Source organism: Antennarius striatus, chromosome 19, assembly GCF_040054535.1.
Source record: "Antennarius striatus isolate MH-2024 chromosome 19, ASM4005453v1, whole genome shotgun sequence".
Taxonomy (NCBI): domain Eukaryota; kingdom Metazoa; phylum Chordata; class Actinopteri; order Lophiiformes; family Antennariidae; genus Antennarius; species Antennarius striatus.
Genome location: NC_090794.1, coordinates 18,376,474 through 18,400,189, shown reverse-complemented (window position 1 = coordinate 18,400,189; position 23,716 = coordinate 18,376,474). Strand labels below are relative to the sequence as shown.

General features: G+C 40.2%; 1 protein-coding gene across 1 annotated transcript in view; it reads left to right on the top strand.

Moving 5' to 3' along the window:
• Positions 1-17,081, top strand: part of LOC137613864 (enolase-phosphatase E1-like) — a 35,552-nt gene extending 18,471 nt beyond the window's left edge. Inside the window, exons 8-38 of the mRNA XM_068343319.1 lie at positions 753-803; positions 1,664-1,789; positions 2,041-2,067; positions 3,320-3,346; positions 3,609-4,291; positions 4,433-5,708; positions 5,943-6,086; positions 6,447-6,653; positions 6,728-6,790; positions 8,575-8,613; positions 8,842-8,883; positions 9,012-9,080; positions 9,428-9,463; positions 9,678-9,725; positions 9,979-10,032; positions 10,108-10,155; positions 10,249-10,590; positions 11,028-11,072; positions 11,140-11,172; positions 11,440-11,472; positions 11,630-11,662; positions 11,748-11,798; positions 12,574-12,615; positions 12,754-12,801; positions 12,897-12,944; positions 13,063-13,173; positions 13,317-13,349; positions 13,658-13,702; positions 13,779-13,805; positions 15,954-15,998; positions 16,517-17,081. Of these exons, the coding sequence (XP_068199420.1) occupies positions 753-803; positions 1,664-1,789; positions 2,041-2,067; positions 3,320-3,346; positions 3,609-4,291; positions 4,433-5,708; positions 5,943-6,086; positions 6,447-6,653; positions 6,728-6,790; positions 8,575-8,613; positions 8,842-8,883; positions 9,012-9,080; positions 9,428-9,463; positions 9,678-9,725; positions 9,979-10,032; positions 10,108-10,155; positions 10,249-10,590; positions 11,028-11,072; positions 11,140-11,172; positions 11,440-11,472; positions 11,630-11,662; positions 11,748-11,798; positions 12,574-12,615; positions 12,754-12,801; positions 12,897-12,944; positions 13,063-13,173; positions 13,317-13,349; positions 13,658-13,702; positions 13,779-13,805; positions 15,954-15,998; positions 16,517-16,668 (4,028 nt within the window). The 3' untranslated portion in view covers positions 16,669-17,081. The remainder of the gene's footprint in view (positions 1-752; positions 804-1,663; positions 1,790-2,040; positions 2,068-3,319; positions 3,347-3,608; positions 4,292-4,432; positions 5,709-5,942; positions 6,087-6,446; positions 6,654-6,727; positions 6,791-8,574; positions 8,614-8,841; positions 8,884-9,011; positions 9,081-9,427; positions 9,464-9,677; positions 9,726-9,978; positions 10,033-10,107; positions 10,156-10,248; positions 10,591-11,027; positions 11,073-11,139; positions 11,173-11,439; positions 11,473-11,629; positions 11,663-11,747; positions 11,799-12,573; positions 12,616-12,753; positions 12,802-12,896; positions 12,945-13,062; positions 13,174-13,316; positions 13,350-13,657; positions 13,703-13,778; positions 13,806-15,953; positions 15,999-16,516) is intronic.
• The last annotated feature ends 6,635 nt before the right edge of the window (positions 17,082-23,716 follow it).

The window sequence follows — 23,716 nt, the reverse complement described above, 5'->3', positions numbered from 1 at the left end:
TAAAATAGAAGTATCTTAACAAATTTCAGGCAGTGGTTACATTTTCATACAGGATTATGCGAGGACAACATAGTTGTTCTCGCATAATCCTGTATGTGAAATAAAAAAGTGATTTCTGTGTGGCAGCACTGGGAATGAAGTAGACCACTATCGATGTGTATTTTTCCCTCTAACAGTGAAATAACAGTTGTTAGCGTGGGTTTACATTTTCCTCATCACTTCATTGTGCTTAACACTACTCAGTGCTCTAACCTTAAAATAACACAAACAACCTCGCACATTTTATTCCTTACAACACAAAAGATGTGGAATAAGCTCGTAAAAGAAAACATCATAATATATATTTTCCTAGAATATTTCTAATTGATTATTATTTCATATATTCAATTTTGTTTGACGATAAAAAATCGCACAAAATTGATGTCTTCATTTGTAATAATTACAAATGAATGACATAACAAACATTTTAATTTAGTTTCTGCTCATTCTGATATGATATTAATTAAATGCATATTTTTTACAGTCATCACAGTTACATTTAGAAAAAGGACAATAGAAAGTGAGACCAAATCAACATCTGTGTCAATAAAATTTTAAATTTTATTTTATTGTTGTTGACACATTATTAATTTTATAATGTAATCTTAATCGTGCCACGTCAGTGCAGGCGTAACGCTAACCCTATCTCCTTCTTCACTGTTTGCAGTGCTAAATATCTCTGCTTTATGCCTCTGTGTTTCTCCCCCAACCAGGTCGTCCCCCTCCTGCCATCAGAAAGGTTTTAAAGGAATCAGGCCGTAGAGGCAAGGCATCCCATCTGCTACTAACCCCCCCGATTAAAGCCACTGATCAGCTAACATTGACTGCTAATACTACTGTGGATGTTAGGAAGACCTTCACAGCTACTCCTTCACAGCTTTGCAAAGGAGAGCTGGGTTATTTGTTAATGCCTGACATTCTCAGATACGTTAGCGATTATGGGTAACTTTTAATTCCTTTTGTAGTTCAGATATTTCTGATGTGTTTTATTTCCTTAGCATGCAAATCCTTTTTTTATGTTGCCAGTACTGTGTGAAGAAAAAACGGCTCCAATGTTTGAGTAGAGAACAAAATGTGTATGTACAGTATATTCAAGAAATCTATGATGATATGATAAATCAATCAATCTGATGAAAACAGCACCTGAATGCATTTTAAAATGCATTTAAAGCTTCTTCTTGTTGTAATGCCTGTTTGTTTTTCTTTTTTGTTTGTTCGCTTCTCTTTTGCTCCATTTGGACCCCAAAATTGTGAAATACGTAAAACTTTCTTTGTTCATTGTTCCCAATGAACCCTGTCTAAAATGTTTCCGCTGGTTCTCCTTTGTCAACTAATGAGCTATTAATAAAGAAAATGGGGAGAAAAATATATTCAAATAGACAAATTGGAAAAACTCACTTGATGATGAGATACAGCTCAGTTTTCAAATGCTGAACAATATATTGTACAGGCCTGTCGCGGGTTAAACAGTGCAGTGGGTGATCCACTCCAGTTAAACTGCGCTGTAGATGTCGTGACATTTATTAATCAAGTTGAATGAGAGCTTTGGCTTTGGGAATATGTTTAAATAAATGTGACGTTTGTTCAGGACTCCGCTGATGTCTTTGTGTTCCTGCTGCACCAGGAGGCCTCAGCAAGATCGGCTCAGACCCCATGAAGGTGGTGAACGATGCTGTTGAGGAATCAGCAAACCTGATGACTGTTGCATTAAGATTTGCTGCCAACCTGTTTGCTCCCGAGGAAGATGAAGGTAGAGTCACAAGTACACACAATTATTGGATGCACAACATTGTGTGAGTGTACTCTGTTGCCCAGGGTCAGCTGGGATACGCTCCAGCTTAACCTGTGATAAGAAGCAGAAAATGAAGCAAGAGAATGAATGAATGTAATGAGGACTGAAACAGACCGGACACGACGACGTCCTTCTAAACTTATTACAGCTTATGTGACATGATTATGACATGGCAGCGCATTTCCTCATTTCTCTCTCCCCTCCTCTAGGAAATCTATACGCAGTGAGAAAAAAAGGTTTGTATGTCATGCAAATATTTATACATGTCCTACTGCAATCGTCCTGCAGGAGAAGCTATGAAAGGTTATTGCTTGTTGCTGTGAATGTCTTGATCTTTTCTGTTCTTGATACACATGAAGTACATAAATACACATGTATACAGGGTGTGATCTGTTGGGGCGGGACCACCCCCCCACCCCCCGTTCTGTTTTTGTTTTCCTTGGGGGTGTAGCGTCTACATCAAGCTTTACTCCACAGAGGTGTTCCACCACACTGACGTGAATGATGCGCTGATGTCACTTCCTGGTTGTCAAAAGTCTGACACGCCCCTCTGTGTTTGATGACTGTTTTATTTCATTAAGCTTCTCAGTTAACTCCACCAATAGAAAAACATTCAGAGTTCAGGGGTCAAAAAGCTGTTAATGCTTCCAGACAGAGCACCGATAGTCCCCAGGAGACCCAATGCATCGTTTAGTTCCTACAGAAGGACAACCCCATCAAAAATTAAAAAATATACAGTAGGAATTAACAGAGAGGTAGAGGCAGAGTCTTCTTACAGGTAGTCTATCGTCTACATCGCTGCTTCGTCCTCCACATCACAGAAAATTAATGTTTCATAACTTTTTGAGTTTGTATTAAAGTTTGTATGAAATATAAACTTTAATACATCATGGCCAGGATACTACAGAAGAAAACTAGCCTTCTGGCTAATTCTGGCTTTTTTAACCAAGTGTTTTATGAAATTGCATTGTCTCCTTTCAACTAAACTAAACTAAACTAAACTAAACTAAACTAAACTAAACTAAACTAAACTAAACTAAACTAAACTAAACTAAAATAAAATAAACTAAACTAAACTAAACTAAAATAAACTAAACTAAACTAAACTAAACTAAACTAAACTAAACTAAACTAAACTAAACTAGGCCATAGGGTCTACCACCAACCTACAGTATAAAACAATGATGTCTGCTGATTGCTTTTTTTTTCTGATAAAAAAACATCCCTCCGTATATTTTTTGACAATTTGCACCCTGCATATATGTGTATCTATAAACATACATAGATACAAATAGTCGTTCAGTACAGCAATAGTTGAAAGTGTGTGTTGTTTGTTCTCTGCTTCCCAAACAACGTAAAAGACGTTTGCCTCATTTTGACTGACTTTCCACAATAAACTGCATTCACTAAAATATCAGGAGCATGATTCAGACCAACATGTTTTCTCTCCTCGTGTTGTTGATTTGACTTATTTTTACTGTGTTCTAGGAGAATTCCTACCGTCTCGGAATAAAGGTTTGTATGTCTTGTTTGACACTCATTCTGAGGCTCCATTCTTTTGCAAATATTTACAAATAAGAAACTGAAATATCGACTGAACCGCTAGACCAACGCTGGTTTGTCTCAACGAGTTCTTACAATTGTGTGTAATGACCGTGTTTGCTGTTGGTCCTCCGGTGAGCTGAACGTATCGGTGTTTGTGACACAGATGCTTTATTTATTGTTGTTACAATGTTTATGTTTACATGATAATTAGACAAACATGTTTATTATATAGTCATAGAGATGCAAGCAAAGACAACAGAACCAGCAGTTGAAGACGTGGAGGGAGAAGAAGAGGAAGAGGATGGAGAGGATGCTGAGGCTGCTGGGGAGGAGGAAGAGTTTGTAGAAGAAGCTGGGAAACTAAAGGAGGAGGAGGAAGAGGAGGAGGTGTATGAAGAAGAGGAAGATGAGTATGAAGATGAAGAAGAAGAATATGAAGAGGAGGAAGATGAGTATGAAGATGAAGAAGAATATGAAGAGGAGGAAGATGAGTATGAAGATGAAGAAGAAGAAGAATATGATGAAGAGTATGAGGAGGAGCTAGAATATGAAGAGGATGAAATCACTGATGAAGATGAGGAAGGGAAGGGGGAAGAGGGAGAAGTTGAAGAGGAGGAGGAGGAGGAGGAGGAGGAGGAGGAGGAGGAGGAGGAGGAGGAGGAATTCGAGGATGAGGGGGAGGAGGAGGAGGAAGAACGGAAAAAGGAAGAAGAGGAGGGAGAGGAAACTGTAGAGCAGGAGGAGAGGTTAGGAGGAGTTGAAGAGGATGGGGAGGAGGAGGAAGATCTGAAAGAGGAAAAAGAGGACAAAGAGGAAAGAGAAGATGTGGCTGAGGAGGAAGAGGAGGAGGAAGAGGAGGAGGAGAAGGAGGAGGAGGAAGAGGAGGAGGAGAAGGAAGAGGAGGAAGAGGAAAGAGTATTCGAAGAGGAAGTGGTGAAGGAAGAAAGAATTGATGAGGAAGAAGATGAGAAGGAAGCCCAAGCAGAGGAAGAGGATGGTGCAGAAGTTGTAGAGGAGTTGGATGAGGAAGAAGAGAAGGAAGTGGAAAGGGAAAAGGCAGACGGAGTAGAAGAGCAAGAAAAAGATGAAGAGGAGGAGGAGGAGTTAGAAGAAGAGGAAGTTGAAGCAGCTTCTGCTGAAGAGGGAGAGGGAGTGGGGGCAAAGGAGGAGGAGGAGGAGAAAGAGGATGAAGATGAAATGGAGCAGGATGAGGATGATGATGTGGATGACCAGGGACCTGATTCAGCTGCATCCGAGATCGGTGACGATGAAGAGGAACTGAGGGAGGAAACAGCAGCAGAAGAAGCTGACAAAGGTGAGGAGGAGGAGGAGGAAGATGAGAAAACAGACGTTTCTCCTCAACCTGCCTCCACCTCTGAGGATGAAGAGTCGGCTGTGTCTCCTGATTCTGAGTCAGATACGCCTGTCGATGGCAAAAGCAGTGATGAAGACATGACTCTGTCTGATGAAGATGACAAACATGATGAAGAAGACACCACTGATGACGTATTCACTGACTCAGCAGATACCAGTGAGGAGGCTGACGATCAAGATGATGACGACGATGAAGAAGATAGATTAGCTGAGAGTGTTGCAGCATCTGATAGTGATGACATCATTGATGATGATGACTTGGTGCTTGATCTTCCTCCTGTTTCTGCTGCTAGTGATGAAGATGATGGAACTGAAGACCAAAAACCTTTCGAAGAAGACAATATTCCTCCTGCTGATGAAGCTGGTGAGGATGATGATGAACACTCTGAAGAGGAAGTCAAAGTTGTTGAAGACGCCGATGTGGATGAAGATGATCTGGACCAATCAGACGAGGATGTCTCTGTAGCCTCTTCTGAGCATTTTGCAGATGATGAAGATGATGAAGAAGACAGTGACTTCAAAGATGATGACTTCGACTTTGACCAAGACTTCAGAGTTGACCTTGATGATGCTGAAGACGAGGAGGAGCAGGAGGAGGAGCAGGAGGAGGAGCAGGAGGAGGAGGGAGTTGATCTCCCTTTCTTTGAGAGTACAGATAGTGGAGTATTAGGTGATGAAGATGAGGAGGAGGAAGTCACTCTCCAAACAGATGAGGAATCTGTTGGAGATGTTGTTCTCAGTGATGACACGTCCTTCGATACAACTGATGATGATGATGATGATGATGATGATGATGATGATGATGATGATGATGAAAAAGATGACGAGGGAGAGATCACAAAAACATCTGACGACAGTGGAAAAGAGGAGGAGGACCTCACATCAGAGTCTTTAGCTAGTGAAGATGAGGAGGAGGATGATGAAGATGACGAAGATGCTGATGACGTCTTGTTAACAGGTGTAGTCCAGTATTATCGACAACTACTCAAATAACATTAAAACCACTGTACACAAAAATACAAAATAAAGAAAAGTGATATAAATACAAATGTATTACAGGAAAATGTTGATAATTGTGACAGATTCTGAGAATATTTATAAGACTTTATTCTTTTTAATTCACACACAAACATTTCCATCCCTACATAAACAGACAAACAACATTTTGTTTTTTTGGTGAATTGATTTGTAGCTACTGCTGCAGCCACCGTCTCTGTCCAGCAGGGGGCAGCACAGGCTGAGGAAGACATGGAGGAGGGTGACGACGAGGATGAGGATGACTCCGATCAGACTGCAGATGAAGACAAACCTGATGATGCTGAAACAGAAGAGGAGGGTGAGGATGACACATCCATTGAACCTGATTTACACACCGCTGAATGATCCGAAGGATTCTTTCTAACCGCCTTAAACTGGTTCCAACATAAAGACCTGTGATTAGTGCGGTCGATTTAGTGGAAAAATGCAGAACCATCAATAATATTGCACACAAATCAATGAGAGTCTGCGGCTGGAGGGAGCGAGAGGATCAATAGCGCTGAGCAGGAACCTAGATTTGTGTCCTGCAAATACAAAATATTATGTAAATAAATCCAATCTACATTTCAAGCTGTTCCTTTAATTTTCTTCTTATTGATCTTATCATCAATCACCTCTACAGTTAATATAAACCCATGTTTGCTCCTTTCCTCCTCAGTTACTCTTCAACCGGCTGAACTCCAGGCAGAGGAGGATGAGGGTGAAGACGAAGAGCCCGCGGCTGAAGTCAAGAGAACTATAGATGAACCTGAAGATCAGAAAGAAGACTATGATGAAGATGAGGAGGAGGAGAAGAAGGCGACAGTGGCTGTGGTGAAACCTGTAGACGGACCTGAGGGAGAAGCTCCGACGTCTGAGCCCACAGGTCAGAGGTCAAAGACGGAGACGGTTGTTGTTGGATCACGTTTGTGTCATGGTGTCGTTATCCTGTGTTTTCAGTGTGTCCCTGTCGGCTCTCTGCAGCGGCCAAGGAGTCTGTCAGCAGGACCGCAGACCACAAAGGTTTGTAGTACTCCTGTAGTACTCCTTTATTTTGGTACGCAGTATTTAGGCTGTATTTAGTATGGATTGGTTCCTGTAGTGACGACTGCTTGATTCACAGACATCAAGCTGTTCCTCTGTGCTGTCAGTAGCATTGACATGAATACTGAGGGGAAGCTTTCTGGTCAGAATACCAGGGGGTAGAGAAGCGTTTAGACCTCTAAGCACTCGGTGCAAACAGAAAGAACTGGTACTCCTGATCAGAGGTTTGGTTAGGATGAGACACAATCGTACCTCAAGATACGAGTTTAATCCGTTCTGTGACTGAGTTCAAATTTAAATTTCCTAATTGAAAATAACTAGTCATTGTAATCTGTTCCAGCCATGTAAAAAAGACCCAAACCCTCTAAGTGTAGGAAAAAAATAAAAAAATAAGAAGATTTTATCAACCAACGGGACTTTACCTGTGTTTAAGTTACGTAAACAATGATGAAGAATGAGAAGAAACTGAAAAGTCAGGAGAACAAGAGTTACGTCTTTACTCCACCAACGAGAACAAGATCCGGTCTCACTGACGTATCCATCCGCCAACACGTGGTAAAGAACGAGATCCGGTCTCACTGACGTATCCATCCGCCAACACGTGGTAAAGAACGAGATCCGGTCTCACTGACGTATCCATCCGCTAACACGTGGTAAAGAACGAGATCCGGTCTCACTGACGTCGTATCCATCCGCCAACACATGGTAAAGAACAAGATCCGGTCTCACTGACGTATCCATCCGCTAACACGTGGTAAAGAACGAGATCCGGTCTCACTGACGTCGTATCCATCCGCCAACACATGGTAAAGAACAAGATCCGGTCTCACTGACGTATCCATCCGCCAACACGTGGTAAAGAACGAGATCCGGTCTCACTGACGTATCCATCCGCTAACACGTGGTAAAGAACGAGATCCGGTCTCACTGACGTCGTATCCATCCGCCAACACGTGGTAAAGAACGAGATCCGGTCTCACTGACGTATCCATCCACCAACACGTGGTAAAGAACGAGATCCGGTCTCAGTGATGTCGTATCCATCCACCAACACGTGGTAAAGAACGAGATCCGGTCTCACTGACGTATCCATCCACCAACACGTGGTAAAGAACGAGATCCGGTCTCAGTGATGTCGTATCCATCCACCAACACGTGGTAAAGAACGAGATCCGGTCTCACTGACGTATCCATCCACCAACACGTGGTAAAGAACGAGATCCGGTCTCACTGACGTATCCATCCATTCTGGATCTCCATATGACTCAATTACAACATCTCACACATCAGTTCATCTGAAACAAATCAGATATAATCACAATTATGAGATTTGAAGTTGGATAAACAAAGACTACAGTTTATTAAACTACAGTTTAATAAACTGTTTATTAATTATTATTATTTATTATTATTATAAACAGTTTATTTATTATTTCCTTCATTATGTGGAGTTGATGTTAAACTATTAGCAGATAACTGGTATTCAGTCTAATATGATTAAAAAGCTCAACAAACAACAGCTCAGGCCGCATGATGCAATTTAGTAGCTTCTAACTTATTTTTTATTCATATTTATATTCCACCGGTTGTATTTCCATTCGTTGGATGAACTGTAGCATCATTAGGTCATTTCTTTTGTGAACTAATATTGTGTTTATTTTGTTTCCTACCTGCTAGTGCAGGAATGAAAGCTGTCATGGTGAACTGATTTCTGTGTCTGAGGTGCACAGTTTGCATCACTAATCATATTTGTATATTTTCAGGCACTCTGAAGAGGGTTTCAGCTGTGAGAAGGAAAAAAGGTACTGACAGCTGTCACTCAAAAATATTCTTTGATCTATACATCTGATCTATGTTCTGTTTTGTTTTTGAAGATCAGACTAAAATCATCTTGGGTGCAAATGTTAGACAAAAATTATTTATAAATTGTTATTAAGTAAATATTTTTTCAAATAAAAGCACAAGAAATAAGTTCAGGGCTTTGGGTTTTATTCAGTGCCCATTTCTAATTGTTTAATGTTTAATTTAAGACCATGATGCTGTGAAGACAGATGAGAAGCCAAAAAGAGCAGGTAACGGTCAACGCTGTAACACAGCAGATACACACCATCTCTGTTTTTAAGACTCAATATCAGTGTAGTAGTCAGTATCTGTTATCATTCTGATGTAATGCAGACCATTATGTTTGTGATGTTTCCAGCTATGCCTAGAATTGCAGGTTTGATGCCAAAAATGAGGCGGATCCGGAAAATTCCTTCCATTATCAGAGGTACTCAGAGTTACATTTGGCGACATAAACATTTTACTTACTTATCTGTCCATTCAGGTTTGTGCTACAGCCAGCATTTAGTTATCTGAGGTTAGCATCAGCCTGTGGTCAACCGGTATCTGTTCAGTGGTAGATGTTAGTCTTTATGCTAAGCTAAGCTAAACTATGCTCAGATAAAAGAGTTCCCCAAACTTTGAACGATTCTTTAATTATGAGACTAGCTATAAGAAAAACACCTTGAACAGCTGACATGACATGTGATGATAAAACATTTTTCAGACTTTATCTTAATGTGTTGTATTAAGTTTAACTAATGGGAACTTTCTTTTCTAAATTCCAATAAATAGCAAAGACAGTGGAGAAGACGAGAACTCCCAAACCAGGTGAGTGAATGGACAACAAATAATAACTCCAATTCAGACTCATTCTGTGAAAGGAGGATGCAAACATATTGTTAACATGTATAAAGTAGCTGCATCCCAGACGGAAGAGATGAGAATGAGGACGAGTGATGGTCCAGTTCAAACTGATGGAGACAGCAGTAAGAGATGGAAACAGAGGAACGTTCTCGTCACAGAGATGCTCTTTTGTTTTCAGAGCCGGAGACCAAAAAACAGGAAGAGATGCCAGCATCTGGAGAAGAGGGTATGGCTCCTGATGTTTTCATTAGAATGTAAAAAAACAGCTTTTTTACGTTTATATACAAATATAAATACAGTATATAACATCAGGAGTAGAAGAAAGATGTTCCTTCCACTGATGTATTACACTGTACTGTGTTCGTGAGGGAAAGCATGATATACTGTATATATAGAAGTGAACGTACGATACAAGTGTTTATAAGATGACAGGTTATATATATGTGTATAATCAGATCAGGTATATACGTGTGTTTCAGTCGGCCCTTGCAGACCTGCCCCCGTCTACTGCCCCTCTCCACCTGGCTGGTACGGTAAGTACACCTGATGATGACCTCACACACGCTGTTGTCTAACTGCCCTTCTAACGTCACATGACCTCTTTCTAGTTCATCATGTTGTCACGGACAACCCGTACCCTCCCCCGACCATGTCAGGTACCAACACTGAATCCACTGAACGATGTGATCTCAGGAAAAACGGCGTTCTTTCAGTATTTCTCCTCTTCTTCTGTTGGGAGGAATAAACAGCTCCCTCTGCCCCCATCCTGACCGCCCACCCCGTCCATCCTGGAGCTTCACCTCTTCATCAGCAGCACCCTCCACCCCTGCAGCCGCTCTACGTGCAATACCAACCATATCAGCCGCTCCTGCAGCCGGTGATCACGCCTCAGCCGGAACCAGTGCCACCAGTCCAGCCTGCTGAACCGGTCCAGCCAGTCCCAGCTGTAGAACCAGTCCAACCAGTCCCAGCTGTAGAACCAGTCCAGCCAGTCCCAGCTGTAGAACCAGTCCAACCAGTTCCAGCTGTAGAACCAGTCCAGCCTGAGTCTCCAGCTTCTGAAGCTCCTCCTGCTGGAACTCCATCCCAGGGTGAGCGGTGATGTCATCATCATTATCATCATATTTATCAAGGTTATGGAAGTTAAAGCCGAGGGCTTTGTCACTTGATTTTTGAAACTATCATAATTTTCGGCTCTCGTTATTTTCCTTTTTCTTAATTTTGAGTTTCTTTTATTCACTTTTCAATGAAAGGCTCCTTATCTTGTTTTAGAATGTATTTGTTGTCATTTTTAGCTTCAGACACCTCTGCAAAAAAATAAAAATAAAAAAATCCAAAAGCACCAAACAGTAATAAAACATTTTAGCCACAATGTGTGGCTTTTTTAGGGATAATATCTTATTATATATTTGAAATGTATTCATTTATTCTCATATATTCCTTTGGTGGAATCACAAATAATTAAAACAGATTCAGATTCAGAAGTAAAAAATCACTGTTAATCATGTTTACATCTTCTCTCCTGAAGAAGCAGAGATGGTTGAAACGTTAAAGACGGTCTCCGCCAAGAAAGGTAGGAACATTACATTTACTCATGTGAACACTGTGGTGAACAATAATCCATTTTTGACATTTTCCAGCTGTAAAAAAGAAAGACAAGGATCCTGAAAAAGGTACTGCTCATCAAGAACGCTAAATTGGAGTTGTCTCCAGCAGCAACACACAGCTGCAGCATTCAGCAGCGATGTGTGATGACACACACACACACACACACACACACACACAAACACACACACACACACACACACACACACACACACACACACACACACACACACACACACACACACACACACACACACACACACACACACACACGTGAATACATTCAATATGAAAATGAACTCTGCATGACCATCTCTCTCCAATTATCCCCTCAGAGCCAGAAGCCGGCAAAGAGAAAAGGAAGAAAGGTAATTTATGTTTGTGGCTCAGTAGTTTGGTGTTTTCCACCGTGTATACTCGACTTTATTACAAGTAATGCAGATGGAAAACTGTGTTTTGTCAATAAACAGACACAATTACACACTGCAGGAAGACACAACTAACATTTCAATTTGTCTGTTGTAGACGCTGCTGTTTCAAAAAGCAGACTGACCAGAGGTGAATACACAAAGACGAGAGCAACAGTTGGTCTGAATAGTTCATTTGTTTATCGTATATCATACTTGATCCGCTTGTGTTGCAGAATCAGTGGCACCAAAAGTGAAAGAAAGACGTCCTCCGGTGGCTAAAAAAGGTGATAACATTCTGGTTAAATAGGACTCAAATATTCACAAAAGTTGTTCTTTTCCAAACATTTTTCTTTATTCAACGTCCTGAAAAAGCTCTAGATAAAAAGATAACAGCATATTTATGGCCTTATTTGTTCAATCTGTGTGTGTGTGTATACATAAATATATATAAATACATATATATATATATATATATATATATATATATATATACACATATATACACTATATATATACACACAATATATATATATACATACTATATATGTATATATACAGTATATATATATACACACACACACATATCTATCTATGTACTGTATCTATACTGTGTGTGTGTGTGTGTGTGTGTGTGTGTGTGTGTGTGTGTGTGTGTGTGTGTGTGTGTGTGTGTGTGTGTGTGTGTGTGTGTGTATATATATATATATATATATATATATATATATATATATATATATATATATATATATATATATATATAGTTGACATACTGTAAATCAGATGTTCTTGAAGTTCAGGCCTGGGGGGTTTCTGCCCCCTGCTGGAGTTTCCACCCTCATGAATATTTTAGATGCTGTATGTTGGGCTGTAGTCTCACATGAAATGAAGCCAAACATGTATAAAGATAACTCTCTCTTATTCTGGACACAGAAGTTTTGTATTATACAAATGTCAGGATCAAGGATGCGATCTCCATCCTCTGATGGATAAACATCCTCGGCTCAAACTGGTTCATATTTGGTGTCTTTACTGTGAGTCCGTTGCGTTTTCTTTTCTCAGAGCCAGCTGTGAAAAAGAAAACAACTGCAGCTGCTAAGAGAGGTAATTTTTCATCATGTTTAAACTTTAATGTCAGCTGAAACCAGTCACCCCCCTCCTCCACGTGAAGGAGCAGCTAATATCTCATAAAGATAACAGATTATTCAGGCCACTAATCAGGGCTCTTTTCTCATTATTTAGAGCCTGCAGCTGCACGGCTGAGGAGGAAATCGGCCTCTGAAAAGACAGGTGATGCACACATCAGCATTTATCATTTATATACAGTCAGGCTCCGTCAGTGTCAAGACGAATGATTGGAAACAAACTGTTTTTGCTCACCTCAGAAGCTTCACCTGTCAAGAGCAAAGCCAAACGTTCAGCAGCCAAGAAAGGTAGAGAGCACGGGACGTCAGCATCCATCCTCACCAGCATCGTCCGTCCTGCTCTCACACATACAAAAATAAGATGAGGTGCGAGTGATTTAAATGAAATGTATTGTTTTGTAAGCAGAAGTGCTTCAAGAAGTTCGTCCGCAGCCTCTCAGACTGAGAACCAGACTGGAATCTACCAGCAGGGTCAACGTGACTTCTCAGAAGCCCATCAGACCTTCACCTGAACCAGGTAACCCTTCAAACATATAACTCAGTCTCTGTCTATTTATATGAATGAAATGATCTGCCTTAAGTTTTTTAGAAGTTCTTCTGTCAGGACTCTTACTGGTCCTCGAATTTCTGATTCTTGCACTGTTTAATTATTATTTTCAGTTAAATCATCAAAAGTATTAGCAGAGAAAAAAGGTAAGAAGACATTTTAATACAGCTTAATGTACATGTATTTGTTGCTATCCAACAACAGGGCAGAAGAATAGATTTTTCTTCAAACTATTTTTGAGATGACTGATGTTGTGTCTCTACAGGCAAATCACATTTGTTGGAAAAATAGTTGGAGATAATGAGATTAAATGGGCTCTTCTATGCATGATAACATTTCTATTTGGAGACATGTCAGGTTATATTACACCAAGAGGGAAGCAATATTGCAGTAATATTGAAAATTCACCACAGTAATTTTGCAGGCTGTAAAAGGGCTTTTCCTCTCATTGCAGGCAAATCTCAGCAAGATGAAAAGAAATCAGTGAAACAAGCTCAAGGTATGTCTTCACGTCTAAAAAATGATGCCTGGCTTTATTTGACACTGATCTGTTTCTCTATTAACTCGCCTTTTAGATAAAGAGAAACAACCAACACAAACTAGTGAGTATGACATCATGAAGCGATGGTTTCCTTTTCCATTGCTAATAACACCAAGTTGTCATCAGGACTAACTCAAATGAGAATGGCACTATTTGTCCAGATGTCAAAGATGGTGGATTTCATTGCTTTCATGTGATGTTACATTAATGCTGACATCTGAGGGGGCCATCGGTCAAACACAGGCAAAGTAAGGAAACGTCTTCACGTCTGAAATCACATGAGCAGGACACTTAAAAGGATGCAAACAATGGAGAAGACAGCAAAATGCAGAGTCCCAATCTAAATAATAGCACTGTTTATTTAACATTTTGTGATTTTACATTTAAGTATTTTTACATTTGCATGTGCTTTTTCTATTTCATGTGTTTGCAGTGTGCTGAGCCCTCAGGGCCACTGAGGTTTTTATCAACAGGGCTAGACTGAGGTCACCTGGTCGTCACCTTTAAGTCGTTAGAATTATTCTCACACTCAAACTCAAACTCTGTATGCAGCTGAGATCTGTCCAACACAGTTCTAAAAGAGTTTTATGAATTTCCTTTGGAAACAAGAGCCAGTTTTGGAGTTTGGTCGTAAGATCCCACCAGTTAAGAAGAGAACTGATGAGTAGAGGAAACGTCACGACGACCCAACAGAGGAGGCAGAGGTCACACGGAGCGACGCATCAGTGCTGATGATGTTCTGACATTATGCTTGTTGTTCATAGAGTGGAAACAGAGCTTCCTGTAAGGCGTGAGGTATTCCCTTCATTTCCACCATCTTTCTGCTGGTTGAGTCGATACGAACAGTCGTTCACTTTTAATGAACATAAGCGATTAGCATTTAATGAGATGAAGTGATGAAACAAGATTACTGGCCTTTCAGACTGCCTTGAGTCAGTGGAGAGATTACTGCTTTTGATGAATGAGGCAACAGTCATTTTAATCTGGATTGATTAAATCCGTGAAGTAAAACCCATCAAATTGGGGCGTCAGTGTTCTGTTCTTATTGAGTCTTCCAGTGTCCTGTCAGCACAACCCCCCAGCCCCCCACTCTCACCCCATCCCCTCCCATCTCTGAGTGCTTCTCCACTCTACCCTCAAATATTAACATCGATGCAGGAACTCCTGCTTTATAGGATGATGAAGATATTTTTGAAATTCACTTTTTATTATAAATTATTGCTAAATTATTGCTTGGACAATAGAATTTTCTTCATGTTGCACTTGTGCTGCTGTCCTCTACCACTGCAGCCTGAGGGAAGAGGTTCAGACTCAAGTAATGGAAGTAACATAGAAGCCAGCAGGAGTGACTCACCTGACCTTTAACCCGATGAGGAGACGCGTTCGTGTGGCTGATATGAAGGTACGGATGATTACAGCTCAGGGGAAAGGTCATCTGTCAGACGACCTACTTAAACTTTAGTTACAGTCCACTGACAATGGAACCTGCTCAACATTCAGGAAACATTAAAGCCTCTCAACAGCTGAGAGGATCTCAGCGCCTGACGTCCATCAAGCCACGCCCGCTAATGTCACGTCGATATTGAGGTCTAATGGCTGCTGTTCAGCATGCATGAATTAAAGACGAAAGTAAGTCAAAATATCAAGGATGCATATCTATTATGATATGTTAAAGATGACAAACCTGCGTTAAAACATCGAAAGCGACTCAACCTTCGTGACACGTTTTGCTGAACGGAGTGCTTCAAGTAATACAAATGTTTCCAACACTGATTTTGTGCGAAGTGCCTCTGCTGCGGTGAGGAAGGACACCCGTGAACGAATGCAGGATGAATCAACATTTAAAGGCAAATTTATCCATGAAGCCTTCAGCCCGATCCACACAGTCAGACAGTCTGCTTATCAGACAATAATGACAGCAACTCCCATGATGCTTTGGTGCTTCACTATGTCTCCAATATGTTTGTTTTTTTGTCCTCCTTTTTTAAAAGTTTTGGTCCAAGATGAGAAATTGCCGTCAACCGGAGACCGAAAACGTAGAAAGAAAACCTCAGTGTTAAACTGATAATCCCTTTCTCTGTTCAAGCCAGTTTCTCTTTCCTGCAGCTTTCTCTACTTACATGCATGAAGACACTCATTCCTCATCGTCCTCCCTCTCTCACACACTCCACACACAGCCTCGTATCAATGGGTTTTATCTGTCTTTCAGAAGACGCCCCGACTGAAGACAAAACTACAGAAAAGAAAAAAACAGGTAAGAGACAATCACATTTCATCAGACGCCATCGGAAAGGCGAGATTCCTCATAATAACATGAAAAAATAGAGCTTTCTTCATATAACTGGTGCACGTCAGTGTGGGGGGGGTTGTGCCTTTCATTGATAGATAACAGAATAAAAAGCAGGAATTAAAGGACGAAAAATGAGTTATTATGTGTACGCTGGGTCAGAAGTAAGAAGTGGACACGGCAATTTGTAGTTAGAATCCAGTAATACTAACACGACTCAATCAATCAATCAATCAATCAATCAATCAATCAATCAATCAATCAATCAATCAATCAATCAATCAATCATTCAATCAATCAGTCAATCAATCAATCAATCAATCAATCAGCTTTAGTCTATAGAGCACTTAATCACGTCAACAGGTATTCCAAAGTTACTCTAGCATGAGTCCACACGTTACGCTCTGTTTTCGCTCTGAATCCGTCCCCTTCCTACCAGTGTCTGTCCTCATGATTTGACGTGTCTCATGTCACTGTCGTCACAGGACAGAGGTTCTTCCAGTGCATTTACGTCCCTGGTAAAAATGCACAGTACCCCTTGCGACCTTTCACCCCTGCCATGTCCCCCACCATGATGTCCCCGGCCATCAAGTCCATGCTGGAGCAGCAGAGAGCAGGGAGGACGTCAGGGCAGTAGGACAACCTGAACCCCCACCTCATTTCTCCACGGTGCTGGATCTTCCAGTCCTGCAGGGGGAGAAGTTGAAAATGTGTGAAAGCCTCAAATTCTGAGCAAAAGCACAGACAGAGAAAAGAGGACAGAGCGGTTTGTCTTTGATTTATTCATGTTTTTCTCTCAGTGGTTGAGCTCCTGGGGTTTCTCTTCCTATTTTCCTCTCATCTGATGTTTCGCCGTCTGTCACGAACCCGGTCGTCGCTGCAGTGACTCGTTTGTGTCCCAGAATCGACAACGAATCATCCAAAGTCACTATCATGTACATAATGCATATATTTGTAAGTTAAGAAGATACAAACATACAAACAATATGCCTTTTGCAACATTTATTATAGCCTGCATTTATTATTTAATTCAGTATATTTTTATTTAATTCAGTGTGTGTGTGTATATATATATATATATATATATATATATATATATATATATATATATATATATATATATATATATATATATACACACACACTATGTGTGTGTATATATATACTGTATATACACATACTGTATATATATACATATATATATACATACACACATATATCAAAATGTATATACACATATGTATATGTAATTTTATATATTATATATACATATATACATACTGTATGTGAAGAAATTTGCACTGATAAACAATAATGCATTTTTATTTTATTTTTTTTGTGCAGCACCTAAAAGTCAAGGTAAATCAGTAAAATAACACAGATTCAGATTTAAATGTAAGTCAATATCACTTGAATGGACATGTTGAATGTTTCACATTATATTGTATTTTACTACAGCAAGGCAGAGAATTAATGAACCTTGAATGTTGAAGAGAAGTTGTTGTTCGTTACCTGTTTCATTTCATTTTGTAATCATAGATCATCTTCATCTTGATCCTGCAAACGAGACCAGTTGTGTTTTGCTGCTCCACTGTGTCTACAACAGATTAGCATGCAAACACTGGGGCAGGGCAGTGGGGTGAAATCTTAGGAGCTCCCACAGTTGATCCAGGCAGCCTCCCTGTCTCTGATCATGACAATGATCATCCATCAGCATCATTAGGAGGCTAAATGTTGCTGAGTGATGGGTAGTGATGGTGTTGCCCTCATCCATCAGGAGTACACTGTAGGGCGTGACCTGCAGGAAGTGCTCCTGTACAGGATGTACCTCACATGAGTTCAATGAAGGTACTGGGCTCTTCAGACTAAAGATACTTTGACATCTTAAGGTGTTGGATCTTTTCATTCCCATACACTGACATATTTTCTTTAAACATTTGTCTTCGTGCTAAGTGCCTACTTTAAACGTGTCTATCCTTAAATAGAGATAATAATTTCTTGATATCAAAGTTTATGGTTTACCGGGGATGTAGCCCAGTGGTAGAATCCACACTCCACATGTCTGCTGCCCCGGGTTCAATCCATCAGCAGCCCTACGAGGGCACAAACTACTGTTAACTGTAGGCTGGTCCCAAACCCAAGCCTGGGCTTGGGACCGCCCAATGCAGAGGTTTGCGGCAGGAAGGGCATCCAGCATAAAAACCTTTACCAAACAAATAGAGTTCATCTGGAAAATGATGACACAGGACACAGGATGACACAAGAACAGAGGAAGATTTTTAAAAGTTTACGGTTTCTTTTTCCTATAATTGACTCTTCCAATGTACAGTATATCTCTTAAAGTCCCTCACCAAAAGACAGCATTATGTTACGGATTGAAGTGAAGTCCAGAAATTCTCAAACTGTCTCATTTAAACTCGGAGACAGAGAATCTGTGCCGTACAACTTTGATGTGACCAACTAATGAGACAAAGTGATGTCTGCCGCAGTGAGTACATGTTATTATTATCAGGTTATGTGTTACCTCACTCGCTCTGGTGTGTACCTGACCAGCGAGTCCTGATGGATTGTTGTTGTTGTTGTTGTTTTTGCCAAACTACTAGCGTTATGAGCACTTTGCTTGTTGTCTTATTAAATGAATACACTGACTGAAAAGAGCCAGAAGAGGCTTTCACACCGGGATGCATCCTGGGATACAGATCCCTCTAGTCCAGACTGTTGCAGTGTAAACTAATGCAAAGACAAATCTGAAAATGTTTCTACCCCGTCCTGCAGACAAGAAGAAAATAAGACAGAATGACTGCAGGTGATGACGTTGGTGCACCATTGTGATGCTCACAATGGTGCACCAACGTGAGCTGAACGCTGGCCCCTGTAGGCTGTGTTTGTGGATCTGTTTGTGACCTCTGACTGTCTGGACAGCCACAGGGAAACCTTCATGTTCACTTTGAATGCACATTTGAAATGACATGAGTTAGCATAGCTAAGCACGTTAACAGTGAGGTCTGCGCAGTGTCATAGAGGCTTGCTGTGAACTTGTGTGTAATAACATAACTGTCAGGCTCTTGGTGTGTTTGAGTCCACAGCCTGAGGAACATGAATGTAGAGTCCCGATCCGACGGCCTGGAGGCAGACTGCACAGCGTGTTGGCCTTCTGAGAAGCATTTAGAAAGAGGCTGGCGTTGGTGTTTACTTCAGTTGTAAAACCTTTTGTTTAATGATGCTGAATTCATAAATGACTCTTATTTCAATATGGGGATGTGGACAGGTCTAGAGTTGTCTCCAAGCCCTGGGTGCGTTGAAAACTTGACATTAATTGCACCGTACTGCTGGGGTTATGTACTGTAATTATGCTTTAATGTTACACTTAATATAGTCTAATGTAATCTGTTCTCATTACAACTCATACAAGCTTTATGTGATCACAATAAATGAAGAACGAAGTTTGCTGTCCGCCCCTCTTCACACCGTCTGTTCAAGGCAGGAACACTTTGCTTTAATTCTACCTTAATTTCTCCACACACAAAAAAAAATTGGGGGCCATAGTTGTTGTTGTTGTTTTCAAGTCTTGGCCTCCTTGTGAAAAAAGGTTTGACGTCAGAATGAGACAGTTAGCTGTCCCTAATGGAGCCAGGGCTGATGTTACATACAGAGCTACATGAACGGATCTGATCCCGTTTTAAATCTGTATGCGGTCACTGCACACAGAGTACAGTGTCTGCAGTTAAGGTAGAAATGTCCTCCAGTTTTTACATTCTCTCCTGATGGATGCTGATCTGGTTCCAGAGTTCCAGTGGAGATGAGGTGTTCTGTGTTTTTGTTGGATTATTTGGTGCCAGTCCACTGCTGCCACCATTTAACATATTTGCCCCTGGGGTAGGATGGTGGCTCAGTGGTTTGTGCTGTTGCCTCACAGCCAGAAAATTCTGGGTTTGAATCTTTTGTGTGTGGAGTTTGTATGTTCTCCATGAGTCTGTGTGGGTTCTTCCTGGGTTCTCCAGGTTCCTCCCACCACCAAAAACATAATGGTAGGATGGGTGTTTGTCGCCATGACAGGGAATGCTTTAAAGTAGCTGAAATCAAAAACACTTTGAGAAATATCCATTACTTTCAGAAAATTCTTCTTCTCAATCATTTGTGGTGGTGAAATGAGTCGGAATGTAGAGACAGTGATTAAAACACACTGCATGGTGACGCAGTCGGCTTTAAAGCATCCCAACACCAAACTACACAAAGTTCCATCAGCGTGGAAACAAAGCCAGTCTGGATTTATTGACTGTAATACAAAACACACGCCGCAGCATTTCTAACACCTTTCCATTTTGTCTTTGGAACATTTAGAAAAATGTGTGAAAGATAACTAAATTCATTTGATCATGGAGATTTACAGAAGAACAAACCCAGTTATTGTGAGACCAACATGCTTTGTGGAAGTACAAAACTATACTAATTGAAACCACATATTAATGGTGTACAATAGATAATTAATGCAGACCGAGGTTTGTGGTCATCATAGTCTCTGGGTCCTGTTTTTAACTTATACAACATTGATTTGCTGGTTTCTCGTTGTGACGTTTGGAGCCTGTGCTCCAGATTCAACTCCTTTGACAGGAGTTTGTCTTCTGAGTGGGTTGGAGTTTACCAAACAGACTGATAGTCAATGCTTTCTGAAGAACTTCTGTTCCCTGAAGATTTGGGGATGTTTGACTGGGTTTTTGTTAATGATCTGTGATGTCATTTGCATGACAGCAGAATTGACACGTTAAACAACAGTCAGACAGATGCTGCAGAGAGACTGTAGATATGTGTTTACTAAATCTGGAGACTGATCGTCTCCATTCATGACACAGTTTGTGTGTAAATTGTAATTAGTTCAATCTGCGTGGATTTTTGCGTATGTCTACATCATCAGAGTGGAGTGTGGGCATGATTACTGTCTGATGCATGGATTATAAAGAAGAGATGTATAATGTAATATTAAGGCTCACAGCCTTGGTTTGAAACGAGTTAGCAACTGACCGAATGTCACTAGTGACCTTTTAGGCTTCTGGGAGGTCACCCAAGGGACACTGGTGGGAATGTTTGCTGTGGAAATATATGGGAAATTGTATTTTGTGGGTCACAGTTTCATTGGAATAAATTTTTGCAAAAATATGAGAAGCTATGGCTGTGTCTTTCTATGTATTATCACAAATCATGGCAGCTGTTATAGAGACCCAGACGGCGCAGACTGTAAGATCAGACCTATAAGGGGGTTCAGCTCCCATACTGTACATGAGAAATTATATATTTTCTCTCTCATTGCTTTCCTCCTTTCTCCCTCTTCATGCAGTCAACCAAAAACGTAGCAACCATACAGATAATTTCTAAAGTAATAAGAGGCAGTGAAGACAGTGGAGCCTCCATAACAGTTAAACATTATTCTAAGAGAGTACTGGGTCGCAGTGAACAAACGTATTCAGATAATCTTACTCCCTTCTGAATCTGGCTGTGATCTCATGGGAAATCCGGCATTTCTTTATGGTTATATATGAATTTGAAGAGGGGTTTATTGTAATCGGTCTCTACACTGCCTGAAAATTCATGTTGCATCATAAAGAGGACAAAACAGACAACACAAAATGGGTCTCATTGTGGAGAACAGACGTTAGTGTCAGAGATAAATTAGATAAACCACCTGAATTTTTCCAAGGTGTCAAACATAATGAAGAGAATAATTATTACCAATGATACTGTTATTTCAGGTGCCCCTGAAAACATAGTAGTGAATTGGAAATATTTCTCTAAAGTCATTGTCAAATTTTAATATCCGCCTGATGTAGATATAATGATAACACAGTGACAATTTTCATACACACAAATGCAACCCTGTGAAAAGAACCATGTCTGTAATTTTATAATGAAGGACAGAGAACTAAGAAAGCTCAGTGTTGATAGAAACTGTTTCATGCACTCTTTGACTCCTGCCCACCTTAGGAAACTCCTCCATCACCGAACTTCTAGAATTGCAGAATTATTATTCTAGTATTTTTGTATCTCAAGCAACGAATTATGCACTTTTGTTAAAGAACATTCATTTGATAAGTAATGACACGGGACGGGAGTGTGACAAAAAAAATGTGGAAAAACCTTTGTGTGTCCATATTTATTGAGCTCAATTTACATTATGCATCTTAGCAAATTGTTTTTGAGGACATTTATACATTTAACACCTGCTAACAGAACATCGTCTGCCCCTAGATTATACTTCACAATTCAGTTTTGAGTTTGGTCTGCCTACAGCTCTTACTGGAACTATACAATCATGGAACAGTGGTATGAAATTCAAATAAATATATCACCAACTGAACAATATGCATTCATTTTCAGCAAATTATCATTCACTAAGAAAATTTCATTCAGTGTCCACATCCTCAGAAAACATACAGTGCAGCATATCTAATGATAAGAAGCAATACATTAAAACCATTAATGGAAGAAGGGGTTTGTCTGAGATAAATCAAACATTAGTCAAAGTCAGAGAGAAATTTATCATGTTAGTCGGATCTATAAGAAAATGAATCATTATAAGGATTGCAGTGCATTGAAAAAGCTTGCGATTGAGAGTTTGATGTCATAATGATGCATTATTGTGCTGAAGAGCACCTAAAAAAGAATGAATCAGTTAGATAAAGATAACTTGATTAATAGAGGTTTCCCATGCCAGAAATTGCTTTCAGAAATAGCCATTTTCTATCTTCTCTGGAATCAAATTCACGGTTGTAATGATTGTGGTTTTGGTTTTTACAGCACTAAAAACAGACATTGAAGACACATTTCTTTCCTTACAGCCATTTACTGTAAAAATATAAGTGATGAATGGGAATAGCCCACATACCGCAGCCTAGGTCTCCAAGACTCAACTCAAAGTTCGATTGGGGAATTTCATATGGCATGGAATTCCCAACAGTCATTCTTTATGACGTAAAAGTGGGGTTGAAACTGCCCCAGTTGGGATCCTAATTTGATTCCTAATTTGGGAGAATCGTGTGGAGGTCTACCGTACAAAAGTGCAAGCTGTAAAAAGCAACATTAAACATATGAGAATAATTTACGAAAGTCAAAATTAATTATTTGAATCATGCCTAAAAATGAAGTCAGAAAACAATCAGCATCTGTTTTAAAGAGCATGCACATTCAAAAATGGATCACATTCTAAGAAAAAATCATCAAACTGCAGTTTTTCTCCCAAACAAAGAGATTGAGTCTCACCAGCAGGATGTGTTGGTCAGAGCTGTACTTCGTTCAACCACCTGTTTTATGCATGAAAACACAAACTTGAGAGGAAATATTGGAAATCTAGCACTGACGTATTACAACAAAATGTGTTTTGCTTGGATGGGGTGGAAAAGTTAATGCAAAGACAACAGAATACAGTATTGGTCTTGTACCACATGTCAGTCCTGGTGTGAAGCTTCTACTGAAGATGGAATCCTTACACCAAGAGAAAATATAAGGATGAAAGGTGAAATATTGTCATGTCCTCACATCCATGGCTGCTTTACATTTGGGGTGCATGTGTTCGACCTGGACCTGCCTCCCAAAAGGAGTTCACAAGCCATGCTTATGGTGAAGTGCAAATGAGTAGATCCAACTGTTTCAGGATGTGGATCTGTGAGCCAGGATCCGTCTTCATTCATGTCCCT